At 48.3% G+C, this 23,721-nt stretch overlaps 1 protein-coding gene across 2 annotated transcripts in view; it reads left to right on the top strand.

The window, feature by feature from the left end:
• The window catches only part of sparta (spartin a), a 47,174-nt gene that overhangs the window by 5,790 nt on the left and 17,663 nt on the right, over positions 1-23,721 (top strand). For both annotated transcript variants that reach the window (XM_055936846.1, XM_055936848.1), the window contains exon 3: positions 4,055-4,249. In XM_055936846.1, the coding sequence (XP_055792821.1) occupies positions 4,055-4,249 (195 nt within the window). The remainder of the gene's footprint in view (positions 1-4,054; positions 4,250-23,721) is intronic.

Below are 23,721 nucleotides of genomic sequence, written 5' to 3'. Positions count from 1 at the left end.
TGGGACGTCTCTGGGACGTCTCTGGGATGACTCTGGGATGAATCTGGGATGACTCTGGGATGTCTCTGGGATGACTCTGGGATGTCTGTGGGACGACTCTGGGACGACTCTGGGATGTCTCTGGGATGTCTCTGGGATGACTCTGGGATGACTCTGGGATGTCTGTGGGATGTCTGTGGGACGACTGTGGGATGTCTCTGGGATGGCTCTGGGATGACTCTGGGACGTCTCTGGGACGTCTCTGGGATGTCTCTGGGACGTCTCTGGGACGTCTCTGGGACGACTCTGGGATGACTCTGGGATGTCTCTGGGGTGACTGTGGGGTGACTCTGGGATGTCTCTGGGATGACTCTGGGATGTCTCTGGGACGTCTCTGGGATGTCTCTGGCATGACTCTGGGATGACTGTGGGACGACTCTGGGATGACTCTGGGATGTCTCTGGGATGACTCTGGATTAGCAGCTCGCCCATGGCACTGCAATAAAACACCTGTTAATAAAGTGCCACTATGGAAAGCGCTGTGGTATCGTGTGCATGCAAAATACTATATTTACAAATACAACAATTTTTAAGCCACTTCTGCAAAAGGTACTTGTGCAACCAATGCAATAATACCACTTATGGCAGTACGGAGTAATACTATATACGATAAACAATAGTATTGGCATCTCTAACATTTAAATAATAGTAACAGCCATGCAATAGATTATATGGCTGAAACATAAAGTAATTTGTGGTTATTACCTGTTATTACACAGCATTTTATACCCCCCCCTACATGTAAAAGCATTTAAACCCCCCCCCCCCCCGCATGTAAGAGCTTTTTAAACCCCCCTGCATGTAAAAGCATATTAAACCCCCCCTGCATGTAAAAGCATTTTAAACCCCCCCTGCATGTAAAAGCATATTAAACCCCCCCTGCATGTAAGAGCTTTTTAAACCCCCTGCATGTAAAAGCATATTAAACCCCCCCTGCATGTTAAAGCATTTTAACCCCCCCCTGCATGTAAAAGCATATTAAACCCCCCCTGCATGTAAAAGCATATTAAACCCCCCCTGCATGTAAAAGCATTTTAACCCCCCCCCTACATGTAAAAGCATTTTAAACCCCCCCTGCATGTAAAAGCATGTTAACCCCCCCTGCATGTAAAAGCATTTTAACCCCCCCCTACATGTAAAAGCATATTAAACCCCCCCTGCATGTAAGAGCTTTTTAACCCCCCCTACATGTAAAAGCATATTAAACCCCCCCTGCATGTAAAAGCTTTTTAAACCCCCCTGCATGTAAAAGCATTTTAAACCCCCCCTGCATGTAAAAGCATATTAAACCCCCCCTGCATGTAAAAGAATTTTAACCCCCTCCTACATGTAAAAGCATATTAAACCCCCCCTGCATGTAAGAGCTTTTTAAACCCCCCTGCATGTAAAAGCATTTTAAACCCCCCCTGCATGTAAAAGCATATTAAACCCCCCCTGCATGTAAAAGCATTTTAACCCCCCCCTGCATGTAAAAGCATGTTAACCCCCCCCCCCCCCGCATGTAAGAGCTTTTTAAACCCCCCTGCATGTAAAAGCATTTTAAACCCCCCTGCATGTAAAAGCATATTAAACCCCCCCCCCCTGCATGTAAAAGTATTTTACCCCCCCCTGCATGTAAAAGCATTTTAAACCCCCCTGCATGTAAAAGCATATTAAACCCCCCCCCTGCATGTAAAAGTATTTTACCCCCCCCGCATGTAAAAGCATTTAAACCCCCCCCTGCATGTAAAAGCATTTAAACCCCCCCCTGCATGTAAAAGCATTGTAAACCCTCCCTCTGCATGTAAAAGCATTTTAAACCCCCCCCTGCATGTAACCCCCCCTGCATGTAAAAGCATTTTAAACCCCCCCCTGCATGTAACCCCCCCCCCTGCATGTAAAAGCATTTTAACTCCCCCCCCTGCATGTAAACCCCCCCCTGCATTTAAAAACATTTTTAACCCCCTGCAACTTATATTTCTTCACAACATTGACATTCTTGTTACTGTCGACAAATAAAATAAAGTTATCCGAACAACATGGCGTCTTCTCCTTTCGGACGACGATAACACTCTGACCTGGGCTGGCGGGTGCAGTGTCCAGATGCGGATTTCCCAGCGCTCCGATTGGTTGGGAAATGGCAAGGCTATGATGGGTGAGGGGATAACTTAAAGTAGTCTGTGCTGCCAAACTAACGGGACCTAAGGGAAACTGAAGGGACTGTGAGGGGAGGTTAGGTAGAGAGCAGAGGAACAACCCCACTCCACCTGCAACGTTCACCCAACGTTTTACTTGGGTAAAACGACAACATAGAGTTTTTAGAAAGGAATGTATGGCTCTGATGGTGGAACTGGTGATTGGTCTAAAGAGACAAAGGAATATACTTCAGAGAGACCTGTGTCAATACACTACATTGCTTACTGTGCCTCTTTGACTGACTGGGGGGAAAAATACAAAATTGGTCATTTGCTCAATAACAGCACATGATTGTAACGCTACAGACTCATTCCAGAGCCAAAGTTTACTGCTGTGTCAGCAATGTTTTGTTTTTTAGTCCGTCTATCAAAGATGATCGTGAACTTTCGTTCGTGTGTATTGATCTTGTTCGTGTGTATTGATCTATTGATCTTGGGACTGAGCTGGGGCAAGACTATCCTGCTTGCCTTCAGGCAGACAGACAGTTGGAGTTTAATTCCTTTTGTTGTCCCAGCATCACACAGCTGATTTTCAAATAATCAAAGCTTGATGATGAGTGGGTTATGTGAATCAGCTGTGTCGTGTGAGGACCAAAACCACAACGTATGTACCAGGGGGGCAGGACCGACTTTGGGGAAACCCTGACCTATAGTGCCCTACTTTTGTATAGGTCTCTGGTCTAAAGTAGTGCACTACATAGGGAATAGGGTACCATTGGTCTCTGGTCTATAGTAGTGCACTATATAGGGAAGAGTGTACCATAGGTCTCTGGTCTAAAGTAGTGCACTATATAGGGAATAGGGTACCATAGTTCTCTGGTCTATAGTAGTGCACTTTATAGGGAATAGGGTACCATAGGACTCTGGTCTAAAGTAGTGTACTATATTTATTTATTTTATCTTTATTTAACTAGGCAAGTCAGTTAAGAACAAATTCTTATTTTCAATGACGGCCTACTAGGGAACAGTGGGTTAACTGCCTTGTTCAGGGGGCAGAACGACAGATTTTGACCTGGTCAGCTCGGTGATTCAATCCAGCAACCTTTCGATGACTAGTCCAACGCTCTAACCCTATGTAGGGAATAGGGTGCCATTTAGGATGTGACCTAGTCAGACGTGATAAACCCAGGCATGTGTGTTGACTGGCCTGTAGTGTCTAACTGGAACCCTGTTGGGTTCTGGGTAGTGTCCCAGCAGTACAATAGGGCCAGCTAACGGATGACTCTGCTGTTCTGTTGTGTTACCGGCTGCGGTAATGTACCATGGCTCGGGTCTGAACGAACAAATAGCAGTTGCCCTGACGATGCCAACTGCCAACCAGTGATATAGTCTAACATACTGTATGCCGTACATGTTGTTGTGTTGGTAGCCACGGTGTTGTACCCTGACGAGGGTCACACTGAATACCTCTGGCATACACACTGTAATCCTAGTAACCCCAGTGCTCCTTCCTAACGTGTGTGTGTGTGTGTGTGTGTGTGTGTGTGTTTTTAAATGTATTTATTTTCACCTTTATTTAACCAGGTAGGCCAGTTAAAAACAAGTTCTCATTTACAACTGCGACCTGGCCAAGATAAAGCAAAGCAGTGCGACAAAAACAACAACACAGAGTTACACATAAACAAACGTACAGTCAATAACACAATAGGAAAATCTGTATACAGTGTGTGCAAAGGAGGCAAGGCAATAAATAGTGGCGAAGTAATTACAATTTAGCAATTAAACACTGGAGTGATAGATGTGCAGATGTGTGTGTGTGTGTGTGGGTGTGTGACTGGCTGTACCCCCTGACTCCAGACACCCCAGTGCTCCTTCCTAACGTGTGTGTGTGTGTGTTGCAGGTGTGTGACTGGCTGTACCCCCTGACTCCAGACACCCCAGTGCTGCTGTCTACCTCTGGGATCTTTATGTTTCCTAACACCATGGCGGGGATACCTGGGTCCTACGTAGGGGTCGTGCTGTCCTCAGAACTGCCTGCAGCAGACAGACATGCCTTTCAAGACCTCCTCTCACAACTCACTGAGCTACGGGTACAGGTGAGGTTACACACACACACACAGTAACACACACACACACACACGCACACACACACACACAGTAACTAACACACACACGTAGTAACTAACACACACACACACACACACACACACACACACACACACACACACACACACACACACACAGTAACACACACACACAGCCGACTCCTAGCTTGTAAGTGATCCACCAGTAGCAGTAACAGTAAAGCTGGCTGAACTACAACAGTGATCTACTGGGGAGGACTAGAGCTGACTGACTGAACTACAACAGTGTTCTACTGGGGAGGACTAGAGCTGACTGACTGAACTACAACAGTGTTCTACTGGGGAGGACTAGAGCTGACTGACTGAACTACAGCAGTGTTCTACTGGGGAGGACTAGAGCTGACTGACTGAACTACAACAGTGTTCTACTGGGGAGGACTAGAGCTGACTGAACTACAACAGTGTTCTACTGGGGAGGACTAGAGCTGACTGACTGAACTACAACAGTGTTCTACTGGGGAGGACTAGAGCTGACTGACTGAACTACAACAGTGTTCTACTGGGGAGGACTAGAGCTGACTGACTGAACTACAACAGTGTTCTACTGGGGAGGACTAGAGCTGACTGAACTACAACAGTGTTCTACTGGGGAGGACTAGAGCTGACTTACTGAACTACAACAGTGTTCTACTGGGGAGGACTAGAGCTGACTGACTGAACTACAGCAGTGTTCTACTGGGGAGGACTAGAGCTGACTGACTGAACTACAACAGTGTTCTACTGGGGAGGACTAGAGCTGACTGAACTACAACAGTGTTCTACTGGGGAGGACTAGAGCTGACTGACTGAACTACAACAGTGTTCTACTGGGGAGGACTAGAGCTGACTGACTGAACTACAACAGTGTTCTACTGGGGAGGACTAGAGCTGACTGACTGAACTACAACAGTGTTCTACTGGGGAGGACTAGAGCTGACTGAACTACAACAGTGTTCTACTGGGGAGGACTAGAGCTGACTTACTGAACTACAACAGTGTTCTACTGGGGAGGACTAGAGCTGACTGACTGAACTACAACAGTGTTCTACTGGGGAGGACTAGAGCTGACTGACTGAACTACAACAGTGTTCTACTGGGGAGGACTAGAGCTGACTGAACTACAACAGTGTTCTACTGGGAGGACTAGAGCTGACTGAACTACAACAGTGTTCTACTGGGAGGACTAGAGCTGACTGAACTACAACAGTGTTCTACTGGGGAGGACTAGAGCTGACTGACTGAACTACAACAGTGTTCTACTGGGGAGGACTAGAGCTGACTGACTGAACTACAACAGTGTTCTACTGGGGAGGACTAGAGCTGACTGGCTGAACTACAACAGTGTTCTACTGGGGAGGACTAGAGCTGACTGACTGAATTACAACAGTGTTCTACTGGGGAGGACTAGAGCTGACTGAACTACAACAGTGTTCTACTGGGGAGGACTAGAGCTGACTGACTGAACTACAACAGTGTTCTACTGGGGAGGACTAGAGCTGACTGACTGAACTACAACAGTGTTCTACTGGGGAGGACTAGAGCTGACTGAACTACAACAGTGTTCTACTGGGGAGGACTAGAGCAGACTGAACTACAACAGTGTTCTACTGGGGAGGACTAGAGCTGACTGACTGAATTACAACAGTGTTCTACTGGGGAGGACTAGAGCTGACTGAACTACAACAGTGTTCTACTGGGGAGGACTAGAGCTGACTGACTGAACTACAACAGTGTTCTACTGGGGAGGACTAGAGCTGACTGACTGAACTACAGCAGTGTTCTACTGGGGAGGACTAGAGCAGACTGAACTACAACAGTGTTCTACTGGGGAGGACTAGAGCAGACTGAACTACAACAGTGTTCTACTGGGGAGGACTAGAGCTGACTGAACTACAACAGTGTTCTACTGGGGAGGACTAGAGCTAACTGAACTACAACAGTGTTCTACTGGGGAGGACTAGAGCTGACTGAACTACAACAGTGTTCTACTGGGGAGGACTAGAGCTGACTGAACTACAACAGTGTTTTACTGGGGAGGACTAGAGCTGACTGACTGAACTACAACAGTGTTCTACTGGGGAGGACTAGAGCTGACTGAACTACAACAGTGTTCTACTGGGGAGGACTAGAGCTGACTGAACTACAACAGTGTTCTACTGGGGAGGACTAGAGCTGACTGAACTACAACAGTGTTCTACTGGGGAGGACTAGAGCTGACTGACTGAACTACAGCAGTGTTCTACTGGGGAGGACTAGACTTGACTGAACTACAACAGTGTTCTACTGGGGAGGACTAGAGCTGACTGAACTACAACAGTGTTCTACTGGGGAGGACTAGAGCTGACTGAACTACAACAGTGTTCTACTGGGGAGGACTAGAGCTGACTGAACTACAACAGTGTTCTACTGGGAGGACTAGAGCTGACTGAACTACAACAGTGTTCTACTGGGGAGGACTAGAGCTGACTGAACTACAACAGTGTTCAACTGGGGAGGACTAGAGCTGACTGACTGAACTACAACAGGGTTCTACTGGGGAGGACTAGAGCTGACTTGCTGAACTACAGCAGTGTTCTACTGGGGAGGACTAGAGCTGGCTGAACTACAACAGTGTTCTACTGGGGAGGACTAGAGCTGGCTGAACTACAACAGTGTTCTACTGGGGAGGACTAGAGCTGACTGACTGAACTACAACAGTGTTCTACTGGGGAGGACTAGAGCTGACTGAACTACAACAGTGTTCTACTGGGGAGGACTAGAGCTGACTGACTGAACTACAGCAGTGTTCTACTGGGGAGTACTAGAGCTGACTGACTGAACTACAACAATGTTCTACTGGGGAGGACTAGAGCTGGCTGACTGAACTACAACAGTGTTCTACTGGGGAGGACTAGAGCTGACTGAACTACAACAGTGTTCTACTGGGGAGGACTAGAGCTGACTGAACTACAACAGTGTTCTACTGGGGAGGACTAGAGCTGACTGAACTACAACAGTGTTCTACTGGGGAGGACTAGAGCTGACTGAACTACAACAGTGTTCTACTGGGGAGGACTAGAGCTGACTGAACTACAACAGTGTTCTACTGGGGAGGACTAGAGCTGACTGAACTACAACAGTGTTCTACTGGGGAGGACTAGAGCTGACTGACTGAACTACAACAGTGTTCTACTGGGGAGGACTAGAGCTGACTGACTGAACTACAACAGTGTTCTACTGGGGAGGACTAGAGCTGACTGACTGAACTACAACAGTGTTCTACTGGGGAGGACTAGAGCTGACTGAACTACAGCAGTGTTCTACTGGGGAGGACTAGAGCTGACTGGCTGAACTACAACAGTGTTCTACTGGGGAGGACTAGAGCTGACTGACTGAACTACAACAGTGTTCTACTGGGGAGGACTAGAGCTGACTGAACTACAACAGTGTTCTACTGGGGAGGACTAGAGCTGACTGAACTACAACAGTGTTCTACTGGGGAGGACTAGAGCTGACTGAACTACAACAGTGTTCTACTGGGGAGGACTAGAGCTGACTGAACTACAACAGTGTTCTACTGGGGAGGACTAGAGCTGACTGAACTACAACAGTGTTCTACTGGGGAGGACTAGAGCTGACTGACTGAACTACAACAGTGTTCTACTGGGGAGTACTAGAGCTGACTGAACTACAACAGTGTTCTACTGGGGAGGACTAGAGCTGACTGACTGAACTACAACAGTGTTCTACTGGGGAGGACTAGAGCTGACTGACTGAACTACAACAGTGTTCTACTGGGGAGGACTAGAGCTGACTGACTGAACTACAACAGTGTTCTACTGGGGAGGACTAGAGCTGACTGACTGAACTACAACAGTGTTCTACTGGGGAGGACTAGAGCTGACTGACTGAACTACAGCAGTGTTCTACTGGGGAGGACTAGAGCTGACTGACTGAACTACAACAGTGTTCTACTGGGGAGGACTAGAGCTGACTGAACTACAACAGTGTTCTACTGGGGAGGACTAGAGCTGACTGACTGAACTACAACAGTGTTCTACTGGGGAGGACTAGAGCTGACTGACGGAACTACAACAGTGTTCTACTGGGGAGGACTAGAGCTGACTGACTGAACTACAACAGTGTTCTACTGGGGAGGACTAGAGCTGACTGAACTACAACAGTGTTCTACTGGGGAGGACTAGAGCTGACTTACTGAACTACAACAGTGTTCTACTGGGGAGGACTAGAGCTGACTGACTGAACTACAGCAGTGTTCTACTGGGGAGGACTAGAGCTGACTGACTGAACTACAACAGTGTTCTACTGGGGAGGACTAGAGCTGACTGAACTACAACAGTGTTCTACTGGGGAGGACTAGAGCTGACTGACTGAACTACAACAGTGTTCTACTGGGGAGGACTAGAGCTGACTGACTGAACTACAACAGTGTTCTACTGGGGAGGACTAGAGCTGACTGACTGAACTACAACAGTGTTCTACTGGGGAGGACTAGAGCTGACTGAACTACAACAGTGTTCTACTGGGGAGGACTAGAGCTGACTTACTGAACTACAACAGTGTTCTACTGGGGAGGACTAGAGCTGACTGACTGAACTACAACAGTGTTCTACTGGGGAGGACTAGAGCTGACTGACTGAACTACAACAGTGTTCTACTGGGGAGGACTAGAGCTGACTGAACTACAACAGTGTTCTACTGGGAGGACTAGAGCTGACTGAACTACAACAGTGTTCTACTGGGAGGACTAGAGCTGACTGAACTACAACAGTGTTCTACTGGGGAGGACTAGAGCTGACTGACTGAACTACAACAGTGTTCTACTGGGGAGGACTAGAGCTGACTGACTGAACTACAACAGTGTTCTACTGGGGAGGACTAGAGCTGACTGGCTGAACTACAACAGTGTTCTACTGGGGAGGACTAGAGCTGACTGACTGAATTACAACAGTGTTCTACTGGGGAGGACTAGAGCTGACTGAACTACAACAGTGTTCTACTGTGGAGGACTAGAGCTGACTGACTGAACTACAACAGTGTTCTACTGGGGAGGACTAGAGCTGACTGACTGAACTACAACAGTGTTCTACTGGGGAGGACTAGAGCTGACTGAACTACAACAGTGTTCTACTGGGGAGGACTAGAGCTGACTGGCTGAACTACAACAGTGTTCTACTGGGGAGGACTAGAGCTGACTGACTGAACTACAGCAGTGTTCTACTGGGGAGGACTAGAGCAGACTGAACTACAACAGTGTTCTACTGGGGAGGACTAGAGCAGACTGAACTACAACAGTGTTCTACTGGGGAGGACTAGAGCTGACTGAACTACAACAGTGTTCTACTGGGGAGGACTAGAGCTGACTGAACTACAACAGTTTTCTACTGGGGAGGACTAGAGCTGACTGAACTACAACAGTTTTCTACTGGGGAGGACTAGAGCTGACTGAACTACAACAGTGTTCTACTGGGGAGGACTAGAGCTGACTGAACTACAACAGTGTTCTACTGGGGAGGACTAGAGCTGACTGACTGAACTACAGCAGTGTTCTACTGGGGAGGACTAGACTTGACTGAACTACAACAGTGTTCTACTGGGGAGGACTAGAGCTGACTGACTGAACTACAACAGTGTTCTACTGGGGAGGACTAGACTTGACTGAACTACAACAGTGTTCTACTGGGGAGGACTAGAGCTGACTGAACTACAACAGTGTTCTACTGGGGAGGACTAGAGCTGACTGAACTACAACAGTGTTCTACTGGGGAGGACTAGAGCTGACTGAACTACAACAGTGTTCTACTGGGAGGACTAGAGCTGACTGAACTACAACAGTGTTCTACTGGGGAGGACTAGAGCTGACTGAACTACAACAGTGTTCTACTGGGGAGGACTAGAGCTGACTGAACTACAACAGTGTTCTACTGGGGAGGACTAGAGCTGACTGACTGAACTACAACAGTGTTCTACTGGGGAGGACTAGAGCTGACTGACTGAACTACAACAGTGTTCTACTGGGGAGGACTAGAGCTGACTGAACTACAGCAGTGTTCTACTGGGGAGGACTAGAGCTGACTGGCTGAACTACAACAGTGTTCTACTGGGGAGGACTAGAGCTGACTGACTGAACTACAACAGTGTTCTACTGGGGAGGACTAGAGCTGACTGAACTACAACAGTGTTCTACTGGGGAGGACTAGAGCTGACTGAACTACAACAGTGTTCTACTGGGGAGGACTAGAGCTGACTGAACTACAACAGTGTTCTACTGGGGAGGACTAGAGCTGACTGAACTACAACAGTGTTCTACTGGGGAGGACTAGAGCTGAATGAACTACAACAGTGTTCTACTGGGGAGGACTAGAGCTGACTGACTGAACTACAACAGTGTTCTACTGGGGAGTACTAGAGCTGACTGAACTACAACAGTGTTCTACTGGGGAGGACTAGAGCTGACTGACTGAACTTCAACAGTGTTCTACTGGGGAGGACTAGAGCTGACTGACTGAACTACAACAGTGTTCTACTGGGGAGGACTAGAGCTGACTGACTGAACTACAACAGTGTTCTACTGGGGAGGACTAGAGCTGACTGACTGAACTACAACAGTGTTCTACTGGGGAGGACTAGAGCTGACTGACTGAACTACAGCAGTGTTCTACTGGGGAGGACTAGAGCTGACTGACTGAACTACAACAGTGTTCTACTGGGGAGGACTAGAGCTGACTGACTGAACTACAACAGTGTTCTACTGGGGAGGACTAGAGCTGACTGAACTACAACAGTGTTCTACTGGGGAGGACTAGAGCTGACTGACTGAACTACAGCAGTGTTCTACTGGGGAGGACTAGAGCTGACTGACTGAACTACAACAGTGTTCTACTGGGGAGGACTAGAGCTGACTGAACTACAACAGTGTTCTACTGGGGAGGACTAGAGCTGACTGACTGAACTACAACAGTGTTCTACTGGGGAGGACTAGAGCTGACTGACTGAACTACAACAGTGTTCTACTGGGGAGGACTAGAGCTGACTGACTGAACTACAACAGTGTTCTACTGGGGAGGACTAGAGCTGACTGAACTACAACAGTGTTCTACTGGGGAGGACTAGAGCTGACTTACTGAACTACAACAGTGTTCTACTGGGGAGGACTAGAGCTGACTGACTGAACTACAGCAGTGTTCTACTGGGGAGGACTAGAGCTGACTGACTGAACTACAACAGTGTTCTACTGGGGAGGACTAGAGCTGACTGAACTACAACAGTGTTCTACTGGGGAGGACTAGAGCTGACTGACTGAACTACAACAGTGTTCTACTGGGGAGGACTAGAGCTGACTGACTGAACTACAACAGTGTTCTACTGGGGAGGACTAGAGCTGACTGACTGAACTACAACAGTGTTCTACTGGGGAGGACTAGAGCTGACTGAACTACAACAGTGTTCTACTGGGGAGGACTAGAGCTGACTTACTGAACTACAACAGTGTTCTACTGGGGAGGACTAGAGCTGACTGACTGAACTACAACAGTGTTCTACTGGGGAGGACTAGAGCTGACTGACTGAACTACAACAGTGTTCTACTGGGGAGGACTAGAGCTGACTGGCTGAACTACAACAGTGTTCTACTGGGGAGGACTAGAGCTGACTGACTGAACTACAACAGTGTTCTACTGGGGAGGACTAGAGCTGACTGAACTACAACAGTGTTCTACTGGGGAGGACTAGAGCTGACTGAACTACAACAGTGTTCTACGGTGGAGGACTAGAGCTGACTGAACTACAACAGTGTTCTACTGGGGAGGACTAGAGCTGACTGAACTACAACAGTGTTCTACTGGGGAGGACTAGAGCTGACTGAACTACAACAGTGTTCTACTGGGGAGGACTAGAGCTGACTGACTGAACTACAACAGTGTTCTACTGGGGAGTACTAGAGCTGACTGAACTACAACAGTGTTCTACTGGGGAGGACTAGAGCTGACTGACTGAACTACAACAGTGTTCTACTGGGGAGGACTAGAGCTGACTGACTGAACTACAACAGTGTTCTACTGGGGAGGACTAGAGCTGACTGACTGAACTACAACAGTGTTCTACTGGGGAGGACTAGAGCTGACTGACTGAACTACAACAGTGTTCTACTGGGGAGGACTAGAGCTGACTGACTGAACTACAGCAGTGTTCTACTGGGGAGGACTAGAGCTGACTGACTGAACTACAACAGTGTTCTACTGGGGAGGACTAGAGCTGACTGACTGAACTACAACAGTGTTCTACTGGGGAGGACTAGAGCTGACTGACTGAACTACAACAGTGTTCTACTGGGGAGGACTAGAGCTGACTGAACTACAACAGTGTTCTACTGGGGAGGACTAGAGCTGACTGACTGAACTACAGCAGTGTTCTACTGGGGAGGACTAGAGCTGACTGACTGAACTACAACAGTGTTCTACTGGGGAGGACTAGAGCTGACTGAACTACAACAGTGTTCTACTGGGGAGGACTAGAGCTGACTGACTGAACTACAACAGTGTTCTACTGGGGAGGACTAGAGCTGACTGACTGAACTACAACAGTGTTCTACTGGGGAGGACTAGAGCTGACTGACTGAACTACAACAGTGTTCTACTGGGGAGGACTAGAGCTGACTGAACTACAACAGTGTTCTACTGGGGAGGACTAGAGCTGACTTACTGAACTACAGCAGTGTTCTACTGGGGAGGACTAGAGCTGACTGACTGAACTACAACAGTGTTCTACTGGGGAGGACTAGAGCTGACTGAACTACAACAGTGTTCTACTGGGGAGGACTAGAGCTGACTGACTGAACTACAACAGTGTTCTACTGGGGAGGACTAGAGCTGACTGACTGAACTACAACAGTGTTCTACTGGGGAGGACTAGAGCTGACTGACTGAACTACAACAGTGTTCTACTGGGGAGGACTAGAGCTGACTGAACTACAACAGTGTTCTACTGGGGAGGACTAGAGCTGACTGAACTACAACAGTGTTCTACTGGGGAGGACTAGAGCTGACTGAACTACAACAGTGTTCTACTGGGAGGACTAGAGCTGACTGAACTACAACAGTGTTCTACTGGGGAGGACTAGAGCTGACTGAACTACAACAGTGTTCTACTGGGGAGGACTAGAGCTGACTGAACTACAACAGTGTTCTACTGGGGAGGACTAGAGCTGACTGACTGAACTACAACAGTGTTCTACTGGGGAGGACTAGAGCTGACTGACTGAACTACAACAGTGTTCTACTGGGGAGGACTAGAGCTGACTGAACTACAGCAGTGTTCTACTGGGGAGGACTAGAGCTGACTGGCTGAACTACAACAGTGTTCTACTGGGGAGGACTAGAGCTGACTGACTGAACTACAACAGTGTTCTACTGGGGAGGACTAGAGCTGACTGAACTACAACAGTGTTCTACTGGGGAGGACTAGAGCTGACTGAACTACAACAGTGTTCTACTGGGGAGGACTAGAGCTGACTGAACTACAACAGTGTTCTACTGGGGAGGACTAGAGCTGACTGAACTACAACAGTGTTCTACTGGGGAGGACTAGAGCTGACTGAACTACAACAGTGTTCTACTGGGGAGGACTAGAGCTGACTGACTGAACTACAACAGTGTTCTACTGGGGAGTACTAGAGCTGACTGAACTACAACAGTGTTCTACTGGGGAGGACTAGAGCTGACTGACTGAACTACAACAGTGTTCTACTGGGGAGGACTAGAGCTGACTGACTGAACTACAACAGTGTTCTACTGGGGAGGACTAGAGCTGACTGACTGAACTACAACAGTGTTCTACTGGGGAGGACTAGAGCTGACTGACTGAACTACAACAGTGTTCTACTGGGGAGGACTAGAGCTGACTGACTGAACTACAACAGTGTTCTACTGGGGAGGACTAGAGCTGACTGACTGAACTACAGCAGTGTTCTACTGGGGAGGACTAGAGCTGACTGACTGAACTACAACAGTGTTCTACTGGGGAGGACTAGAGCTGACTGACTGAACTACAACAGTGTTCTACTGGGGAGGACTAGAGCTGACTGACTGAACTACAACAGTGTTCTACTGGGGAGGACTAGAGCTGACTGAACTACAACAGTGTTCTACTGGGGAGGACTAGAGCTGACTGACTGAACTACAACAGTGTTCTACTGGGGAGGACTAGAGCTGACTGAACTACAACAGTGTTCTACTGGGGAGGACTAGAGCTGACTGACTGAACTACAGCAGTGTTCTACTGGGGAGGACTAGAGCTGACTGACTGAACTACAACAGTGTTCTACTGGGGAGGACTAGAGCTGACTGAACTACAACAGTGTTCTACTGGGGAGGACTAGAGCTGACTGACTGAACTACAACAGTGTTCTACTGGGGAGGACTAGAGCTGACTGACTGAACTACAACAGTGTTCTACTGGGGAGGACTAGAGCTGACTGACTGAACTACAACAGTGTTCTACTGGGGAGGACTAGAGCTGACTGAACTACAACAGTGTTCTACTGGGGAGGACTAGAGCTGACTTACTGAACTACAACAGTGTTCTACTGGGGAGGACTAGAGCTGACTGACTGAACTACAGCAGTGTTCTACTGGGGAGGACTAGAGCTGACTGACTGAACTACAACAGTGTTCTACTGGGGAGGACTAGAGCTGACTGAACTACAACAGTGTTCTACTGGGGAGGACTAGAGCTGACTGACTGAACTACAACAGTGTTCTACTGGGGAGGACTAGAGCTGACTGACTGAACTACAACAGTGTTCTACTGGGGAGGACTAGAGCTGACTGACTGAACTACAACAGTGTTCTACTGGGGAGGACTAGAGCTGACTGAACTACAACAGTGTTCTACTGGGGAGGACTAGAGCTGACTTACTGAACTACAACAGTGTTCTACTGGGGAGGACTAGAGCTGACTGACTGAACTACAACAGTGTTCTACTGGGGAGGACTAGAGCTGACTGACTGAACTACAACAGTGTTCTACTGGGGAGGACTAGAGCTGACTGGCTGAACTACAACAGTGTTCTACTGGGGAGGACTAGAGCTGACTGACTGAACTACAACAGTGTTCTACTGGGGAGGACTAGAGCTGACTGAACTACAACAGTGTTCTACTGGGGAGGACTAGAGCTGACTGAACTACAACAGTGTTCTACGGTGGAGGAGAGCTGACTGAACTACAACAGTGTTCTACTGGGGAGGACTAGAGCTGACTGAACTACAACAGTGTTCTACTGGGGAGGACTAGAGCTGACTGAACTACAACAGTGTTCTACTGGGGAGGACTAGAGCTGACTGACTGAACTACAACAGTGTTCTACTGGGGAGTACTAGAGCTGACTGAACTACAACAGTGTTCTACTGGGGAGGACTAGAGCTGACTGACTGAACTACAACAGTGTTCTACTGGGGAGGACTAGAGCTGACTGACTGAACTACAACAGTGTTCTACTGGGGAGGACTAGAGCTGACTGACTGAACTACAACAGTGTTCTACTGGGGAGGACTAGAGCTGACTGACTGAACTACAACAGTGTTCTACTGGGGAGGACTAGAGCTGACTGACTGAACTACAGCAGTGTTCTACTGGGGAGGACTAGAGCTGACTGACTGAACTACAACAGTGTTCTACTGGGGAGGACTAGAGCTGACTGACTGAACTACAACAGTGTTCTACTGGGGAGGACTAGAGCTGACTGACTGAACTACAACAGTGTTCTACTGGGGAGGACTAGAGCTGACTGAACTACAACAGTGTTCTACTGGGGAGGACTAGAGCTGACTGACTGAACTACAGCAGTGTTCTACTGGGGAGGACTAGAGCTGACTGACTGAACTACAACAGTGTTCTACTGGGGAGGACTAGAGCTGACTGAACTACAACAGTGTTCTACTGGGGAGGACTAGAGCTGACTGACTGAACTACAACAGTGTTCTACTGGGGAGGACTAGAGCTGACTGACTGAACTACAACAGTGTTCTACTGGGGAGGACTAGAGCTGACTGACTGAACTACAACAGTGTTCTACTGGGGAGGACTAGAGCTGACTGAACTACAACAGTGTTCTACTGGGGAGGACTAGAGCTGACTTACTGAACTACAGCAGTGTTCTACTGGGGAGGACTAGAGCTGACTGACTGAACTACAACAGTGTTCTACTGGGGAGGACTAGAGCTGACTGAACTACAACAGTGTTCTACTGGGGAGGACTAGAGCTGACTGACTGAACTACAACAGTGTTCTACTGGGGAGGACTAGAGCTGACTGACTGAACTACAACAGTGTTCTACTGGGGAGGACTAGAGCTGACTGACTGAACTACAACAGTGTTCTACTGGGGAGGACTAGAGCTGACTGAACTACAACAGTGTTCTACTGGGGAGGACTAGAGCTGACTTACTGAACTACAACAGTGTTCTACTGGGGAGGACTAGAGCTGACTGACTGAACTACAACAGTGTTCTACTGGGGAGGACTAGAGCTGACTGACTGAACTACAACAGTGTTCTACTGGGGAGGACTAGAGCTGACTGAACTACAACAGTGTTCTACTGGGAGGACTAGAGCTGACTGAACTACAACAGTGTTCTACTGGGAGGACTAGAGCTGACTGAACTACAACAGTGTTCTACTGGGGAGGACTAGAGCTGACTGACTGAACTACAACAGTGTTCTACTGGGGAGGACTAGAGCTGACTGACTGAACTACAACAGTGTTCTACTGGGGAGGACTAGAGCTGACTGACTGAATTACAACAGTGTTCTACTGGGGAGGACTAGAGCTGACTGAACTACAACAGTGTTCTACTGGGGAGGACTAGAGCTGACTGACTGAACTACAACAGTGTTCTACTGGGGAGGACTAGAGCTGACTGACTGAACTACAACAGTGTTCTACTGGGGAGGACTAGAGCTGACTGAACTACAACAGTGTTCTACTGGGGAGGACTAGAGCTGACTGACTGAACTACAACAGTGTTCTACTGGGGAGGACTAGAGCTGACTGACTGAACTACAACAGTGTTCTACTGGGGAGGACTAGAGCTGACTGACTGAACTACAACAGTGTTCTACTGGGGAGGACTAGAGCTGACTGAACTACAACAGTGTTCTACTGGGGAGGACTAGAGCTGACTGACTGAACTACAGCAGTGTTCTACTGGGGAGGACTAGAGCTGACTGACTGAACTACAACAGTGTTCTACTGGGGAGGACTAGAGCTGACTGAACTACAACAGTGTTCTACTGGGGAGGACTAGAGCTGACTGACTGAACTACAACAGTGTTCTACTGGGGAGGACTAGAGCTGACTGACTGAACTACAACAGTGTTCTACTGGGGAGGACTAGAGCTGACTGACTGAACTACAACAGTGTTCTACTGGGGAGGACTAGAGCTGACTGAACTACAACAGTGTTCTACTGGGGAGGACTAGAGCTGACTTACTGAACTACAGCAGTGTTCTACTGGGGAGGACTAGAGCTGACTGACTGAACTACAACAGTGTTCTACTGGGGAGGACTAGAGCTGACTGAACTACAACAGTGTTCTACTGGGGAGGACTAGAGCTGACTGACTGAACTACAACAGTGTTCTACTGGGGAGGACTAGAGCTGACTGACTGAACTACAACAGTGTTCTACTGGGGAGGACTAGAGCTGACTGACTGAACTACAACAGTGTTCTACTGGGGAGGACTAGAGCTGACTGAACTACAACAGTGTTCTACTGGGGAGGACTAGAGCTGACTTACTGAACTACAACAGTGTTCTACTGGGGAGGACTAGAGCTGACTGACTGAACTACAACAGTGTTCTACTGGGGAGGACTAGAGCTGACTGACTGAACTACAACAGTGTTCTACTGGGGAGGACTAGAGCTGACTGAACTACAACAGTGTTCTACTGGGAGGACTAGAGCTGACTGAACTACAACAGTGTTCTACTGGGAGGACTAGAGCTGACTGAACTACAACAGTGTTCTACTGGGGAGGACTAGAGCTGACTGACTGAACTACAACAGTGTTCTACTGGGGAGGACTAGAGCTGACTGACTGAACTACAACAGTGTTCTACTGGGGAGGACTAGAGCTGACTGACTGAATTACAACAGTGTTCTACTGGGGAGGACTAGAGCTGACTGAACTACAACAGTGTTCTACTGGGGAGGACTAGAGCTGACTGACTGAACTACAACAGTGTTCTACTGGGGAGGACTAGAGCTGACTGACTGAACTACAACAGTGTTCTACTGGGGAGGACTAGAGCTGACTGAACTACAACAGTGTTCTACTGGGGAGGACTAGAGCTGACTGGCTGAACTACAACAGTGTTCTACTGGGGAGGACTAGAGCTGACTGACTGAACTACAGCAGTGTTCTACTGGGGAGGACTAGAGCAGACTGAACTACAACAGTGTTCTACTGGGGAGGACTAGAGCAGACTGAACTACAACAGTGTTCTACTGGGGAGGACTAGAGCTGACTGAACTACAACAGTGTTCTACTGGGGAGGACTAGAGCTAACTGAACTACAACAGTGTTCTACTGGGGAGGACTAGAGCTGACTGAACTACAACAGTGTTCTACTGGGGAGGACTAGAGCTGACTGAACTACAACAGTGTTTTACTGGGGAGGACTAGAGCTGACTGACTGAACTACAACAGTGTTCTACTGGGGAGGACTAGAGCTGACTGAACTACAACAGTGTTCTACTGGGGAGGACTAGAGCTGACTGAACTACAACAGTGTTCTACTGGGGAGGACTAGAGCTGACTGAACTACAACAGTGTTCTACTGGGGAGGACTAGAGCTGACTGACTGAACTACAGCAGTGTTCTACTGGGGAGGACTAGACTTGACTGAACTACAACAGTGTTCTACTGGGGAGGACTAGAGCTGACTGACTGAACTACAACAGTGTTCTACTGGGGAGGACTAGACTTGACTGAACTACAACAGTGTTCTACTGGGGAGGACTAGAGCTGACTGAACTACAACAGTGTTCTACTGGGGAGGACTAGAGCTGACTGAACTACAACAGTGTTCTACTGGGGAGGACTAGAGCTGACTGAACTACAACAGTGTTCTACTGGGAGGACTAGAGCTGACTGAACTACAACAGTGTTCTACTGGGGAGGACTAGAGCTGACTGAACTACAACAGTGTTCAACTGGGGAGGACTAGAGCTGACTGACTGAACTACAACAGTGTTCTACTGGGGAGGACTAGAGCTGACTTGCTGAACTACAGCAGTGTTCTACTGGGGAGGACTAGAGCTGGCTGAACTACAACAGTGTTCTACTGGGGAGGACTAGAGCTGACTGAACTACAATAATGTTCTACTGGGGAGGACTAGAGCTGGCTGAACTACAACAGTGTTCTACTGGGGAGGACTAGAGCTGACTGACTGAACTACAACAGTGTTCTACTGGGGAGGACTAGAGCTGACTGAACTACAACAGTGTTCTACTGGGGAGGACTAGAGCTGACTGACTGAACTACAACAGTGTTCTACTGGGGAGTACTAGAGCTGACTGACTGAACTACAGCAGTGTTCTACTGGGGAGTACTAGAGCTGACTGACTGAACTACAACAATGTTCTACTGGGGAGGACTAGAGCTGGCTGACTGAACTACAACAGTGTTCTACTGGGGAGGACTAGAGCTGACTGAACTACAACAGTGTTCTACTGGGGAGGACTAGAGCTGACTGAACTACAACAGTGTTCTACTGGGGAGGACTAGAGCTGACTGAACTACAACAGTGTTCTACTGGGGAGGACTAGAGCTGACTGAGCTACAACAGTGTTCTTCTGGGGTGGACTAGAGCTGACTGAACTACAACAGTGTTCTACTGGGGAGGACTAGAGCTGACTGAACTACAACAGTGTTCTACTGGGGAGGACTAGAGCTGACTGAACTACAACAGTGTTCTACTGGGGAGGACTAGAGCTGACTGACTGAACTACAACAGTGTTCTACTGGGGAGGACTAGAGCTGACTGACTGAACTACAACAGTGTTCTACTGGGGAGGACTAGAGCTGACTGACTGAACTACAACAGTGTTCTACTGGGGAGGACTAGAGCTGACTGAACTACAGCAGTGTTCTACTGGGGAGGACTAGAGCTGACTGGCTGAACTACAACAGTGTTCTACTGGGGAGGACTAGAGCTGACTGACTGAACTACAACAGTGTTCTACTGGGGAGGACTAGAGCTGACTGACTGAACTACAACAGTGTTCTACTGGGGAGGACTAGAGCTGACTGAACTACAACAGTGTTCTACTGGGGAGGACTAGAGCTGACTGAACTACAACAGTGTTCTACTGGGGAGGACTAGAGCTGACTGAACTACAACAGTGTTCTACTGGGGAGGACTAGAGCTGACTGAACTACAACAGTGTTCTACTGGGGAGGACTAGAGCTGACTGAACTACAACAGTGTTCTACTGGGGAGGACTAGAGCTGACTGACTGAACTACAACAGTGTTCTACTGGGGAGGACTAGAGCTGACTGAACTACAACAGTGTTCTACTGGGGAGGACTAGAGCTGACTGACTGAACTACAACAGTGTTCTACTGGGGAGGACTAGAGCTGACTGACTGAACTACAACAGTGTTCTACTGGGGAGGACTAGAGCTGACTGACTGAACTACAACAGTGTTCTACTGGGGAGGACTAGAGCTGACTGACTGAACTACAACAGTGTTCTACTGGGGAGGACTAGAGCTGACTGACTGAACTACAGCAGTGTTCTACTGGGGAGAACTAGAGCTGACTGACTGAACTACAACAGTGTTCTACTGGGGAGGACTAGAGCTGACTGACTGAACTACAACAGTGTTCTACTGGGGAGGACTAGAGCTGACTGACTGAACTACAACAGTGTTCTACTGGGGAGGACTAGAGCTGACTGACTGAACTACAACAGTGTTCTACTGGGGAGGACTAGAGCTGACTGAACTACAACAGTGTTCTACTGGGGAGGACTAGAGCTGGCTGAACTACAACAGTGTTCTACTGGGAGGACTAGAGCTGACTGGCTGAACTACAACAGTGTTCTACTGGGGAGGACTAGAGCTGACTGACTGAACTACAACAGTGTTCTACTGGGGAGGACTAGAGCTGACTGACTGAACTACAACAGTGTTCTACTGGGGAGGACTAGAGCTGACTGGCTGAACTACAACAGTGTTCTACTGGGGAGGACTAGAGCTGACTGACTGAACTACAACAGTGTTCTACTGGGGAGTACTAGAGCTGACTGGCTGAACTACAACAGTGTTCTACTGGGGAGGACTAGAGCTGACTGACTGAACTACAACAGTGTTCTACTGGGGAGGACTAGAGTTGACTGATTGAACTACAACAGTGTTCTACTGGGGAGGACTAGAGCTGACTGACTGAACTACAACAGTGTTCTACTTGGGAGGACTAGAGCAGACTGATCTACAACAGTGTTCTACTAGGGAGGACTAGAGCTGACTGACTGAACTACAACAGTGTTCTACTGGGGAGGACTAGAGCTGACTGACTGAACTACAACAGTGTTCTACTGGGGAGGACTAGAGCTGACTGAACTACAACAGTGTTCTACTGGGGAGGACTAGAGCTGATTGACTGAACTACAACAGTGTTCTACTGGGGAGGACTAGAGCTGACTGAACTACAACAGTGTTCTACTGGGGAGGACTAGAGCTGACTGACTGAACTACAACAGTGTTCTACTGGGGAGAACTAGAGCTGACTGACTGAACTACAACAGTGTTCTACTGGGGAGGACTAGAGCTGACTGAACTACAACAGTGTTCTACTGGGGAGGACTAGAGCTGACCGACTGAACTACAACAGTGTTCTACTGGGGAGGACTAGAGCTGACTGACTGAACTACAACAGTGTTCTACTGGGGAGGACTAGAGCTGACTGAACTACAGCAGTGTTCTACTGGGGAGGACTAGAGATTACTGAACTACAACAGTGTTCTACTCGGGAGGACTAGAGCTGACTGAACTACAACAGTGTTCTACTGGGGAGGACTAGAGCTGACTGAACTACAACAGTGTTCTACTGGGGAGGACTAGAGCTGACTGGCTGAACTACAACAGTGTTCTACTGGGGAGGACTAGAGCTGACTGACTGAACTACAACAGTGTTCTACTGGGGAGGACTAGAGCTGACTGACTGAACTACAACAGTGTTCTACTGGGTAGGACTAGAGCTGACTGAACTACAACAGTGTTCTACTGGGGAGGACTAGAGCTGACTGACTGAACTACAACAGTGTTCTACTGGGGAGGACTAGAGATTACTGAACTACAACAGTGTTCTACTCGGGAGGACTAGAGCTGACTGACTGAACTACAACAGTGTTCTACTGGGGAGGACTAGAGCTGACTGAACTACAACAGTGTTCTACTGGGGAGGACTAGAGCTGACTGACTGAACTACAACAGTGTTCTACTGGGTAGGACTAGAGCTGGCTGAACTACAACAGTGTTCTACTGGGGAGGACTAGAGCTGACTGACTGAACTACAACAGTGTTCTACTGGGGAGGACTAGAGCTGACTGACTGAACTACAACAGTGTTCTACTAGGGAGGACTAGAGCTGACTGACTGAACTACAGCAGTGTTCTACTGGGGAGGACTAGAGCTGACTGACTGAACTACAACAGTGTTCTACTAGGGAGGACTAGAGCTGACTGACTGAACTACAACAGTGTTCTACTGGGGAGGACTAGAGCTGGCTGAACTACAACAGTGTTCTACTGGGGAGGACTAGAGCTGACTGACTGAACTACAACAGTGTTCTACTGGGGAGGACTAGAGCTGACTGACTGAACTACAACAGTGTTCTACTGGGGAGGACTAGAGCTGGCTGAACTACAACAGTGTTCTACTGGGGAGGACTAGAGCTGACTGGCTGAACTACAACAGTGTTCTACTGGGGAGTACTAGAGCTGACTGGCTGAACTACAACAGTGTTCTACTGGGGAGGACTAGAGCTGACTGAACTACAACAGTGTTCTACTGGGGAGGACTAGAGCTGACTGGCTGAACTACAACAGTGTTCTACTGGGGAGGACTAGAGCTGACTGACTGAACTACAACAGTGTTCTACTGGGTAGGACTAGAGCTGACTGAACTACAACAGTGTTCTACTGGGGAGGACTAGAGCTGACTGACTGAACTACAACAGTGTTCTACTGGGGAGGACTAGAGCTGATTGAACTACAACAGTGTTCTACTGGGGAGGACTAGAGATGACTGACTGAACTACAACAGTGTTCTACTGGGGAGGACTAGAGCTGACTGACTGAACTACAACAGTGTTCTACTGGGGAGGACTAGAGCTGACTGAACTACAACAGTGTTCTACTGGGGAGGACTAGAGCTGA

This window comes from Salvelinus fontinalis, chromosome 10 (genome assembly GCF_029448725.1).
Source record: "Salvelinus fontinalis isolate EN_2023a chromosome 10, ASM2944872v1, whole genome shotgun sequence".
Taxonomy (NCBI): Eukaryota; Metazoa; Chordata; class Actinopteri; order Salmoniformes; family Salmonidae; genus Salvelinus; species Salvelinus fontinalis.
The sequence above is the reverse complement of the archived record's forward strand: the minus strand, read 5'-3'. Positions and strand labels throughout refer to the sequence as shown.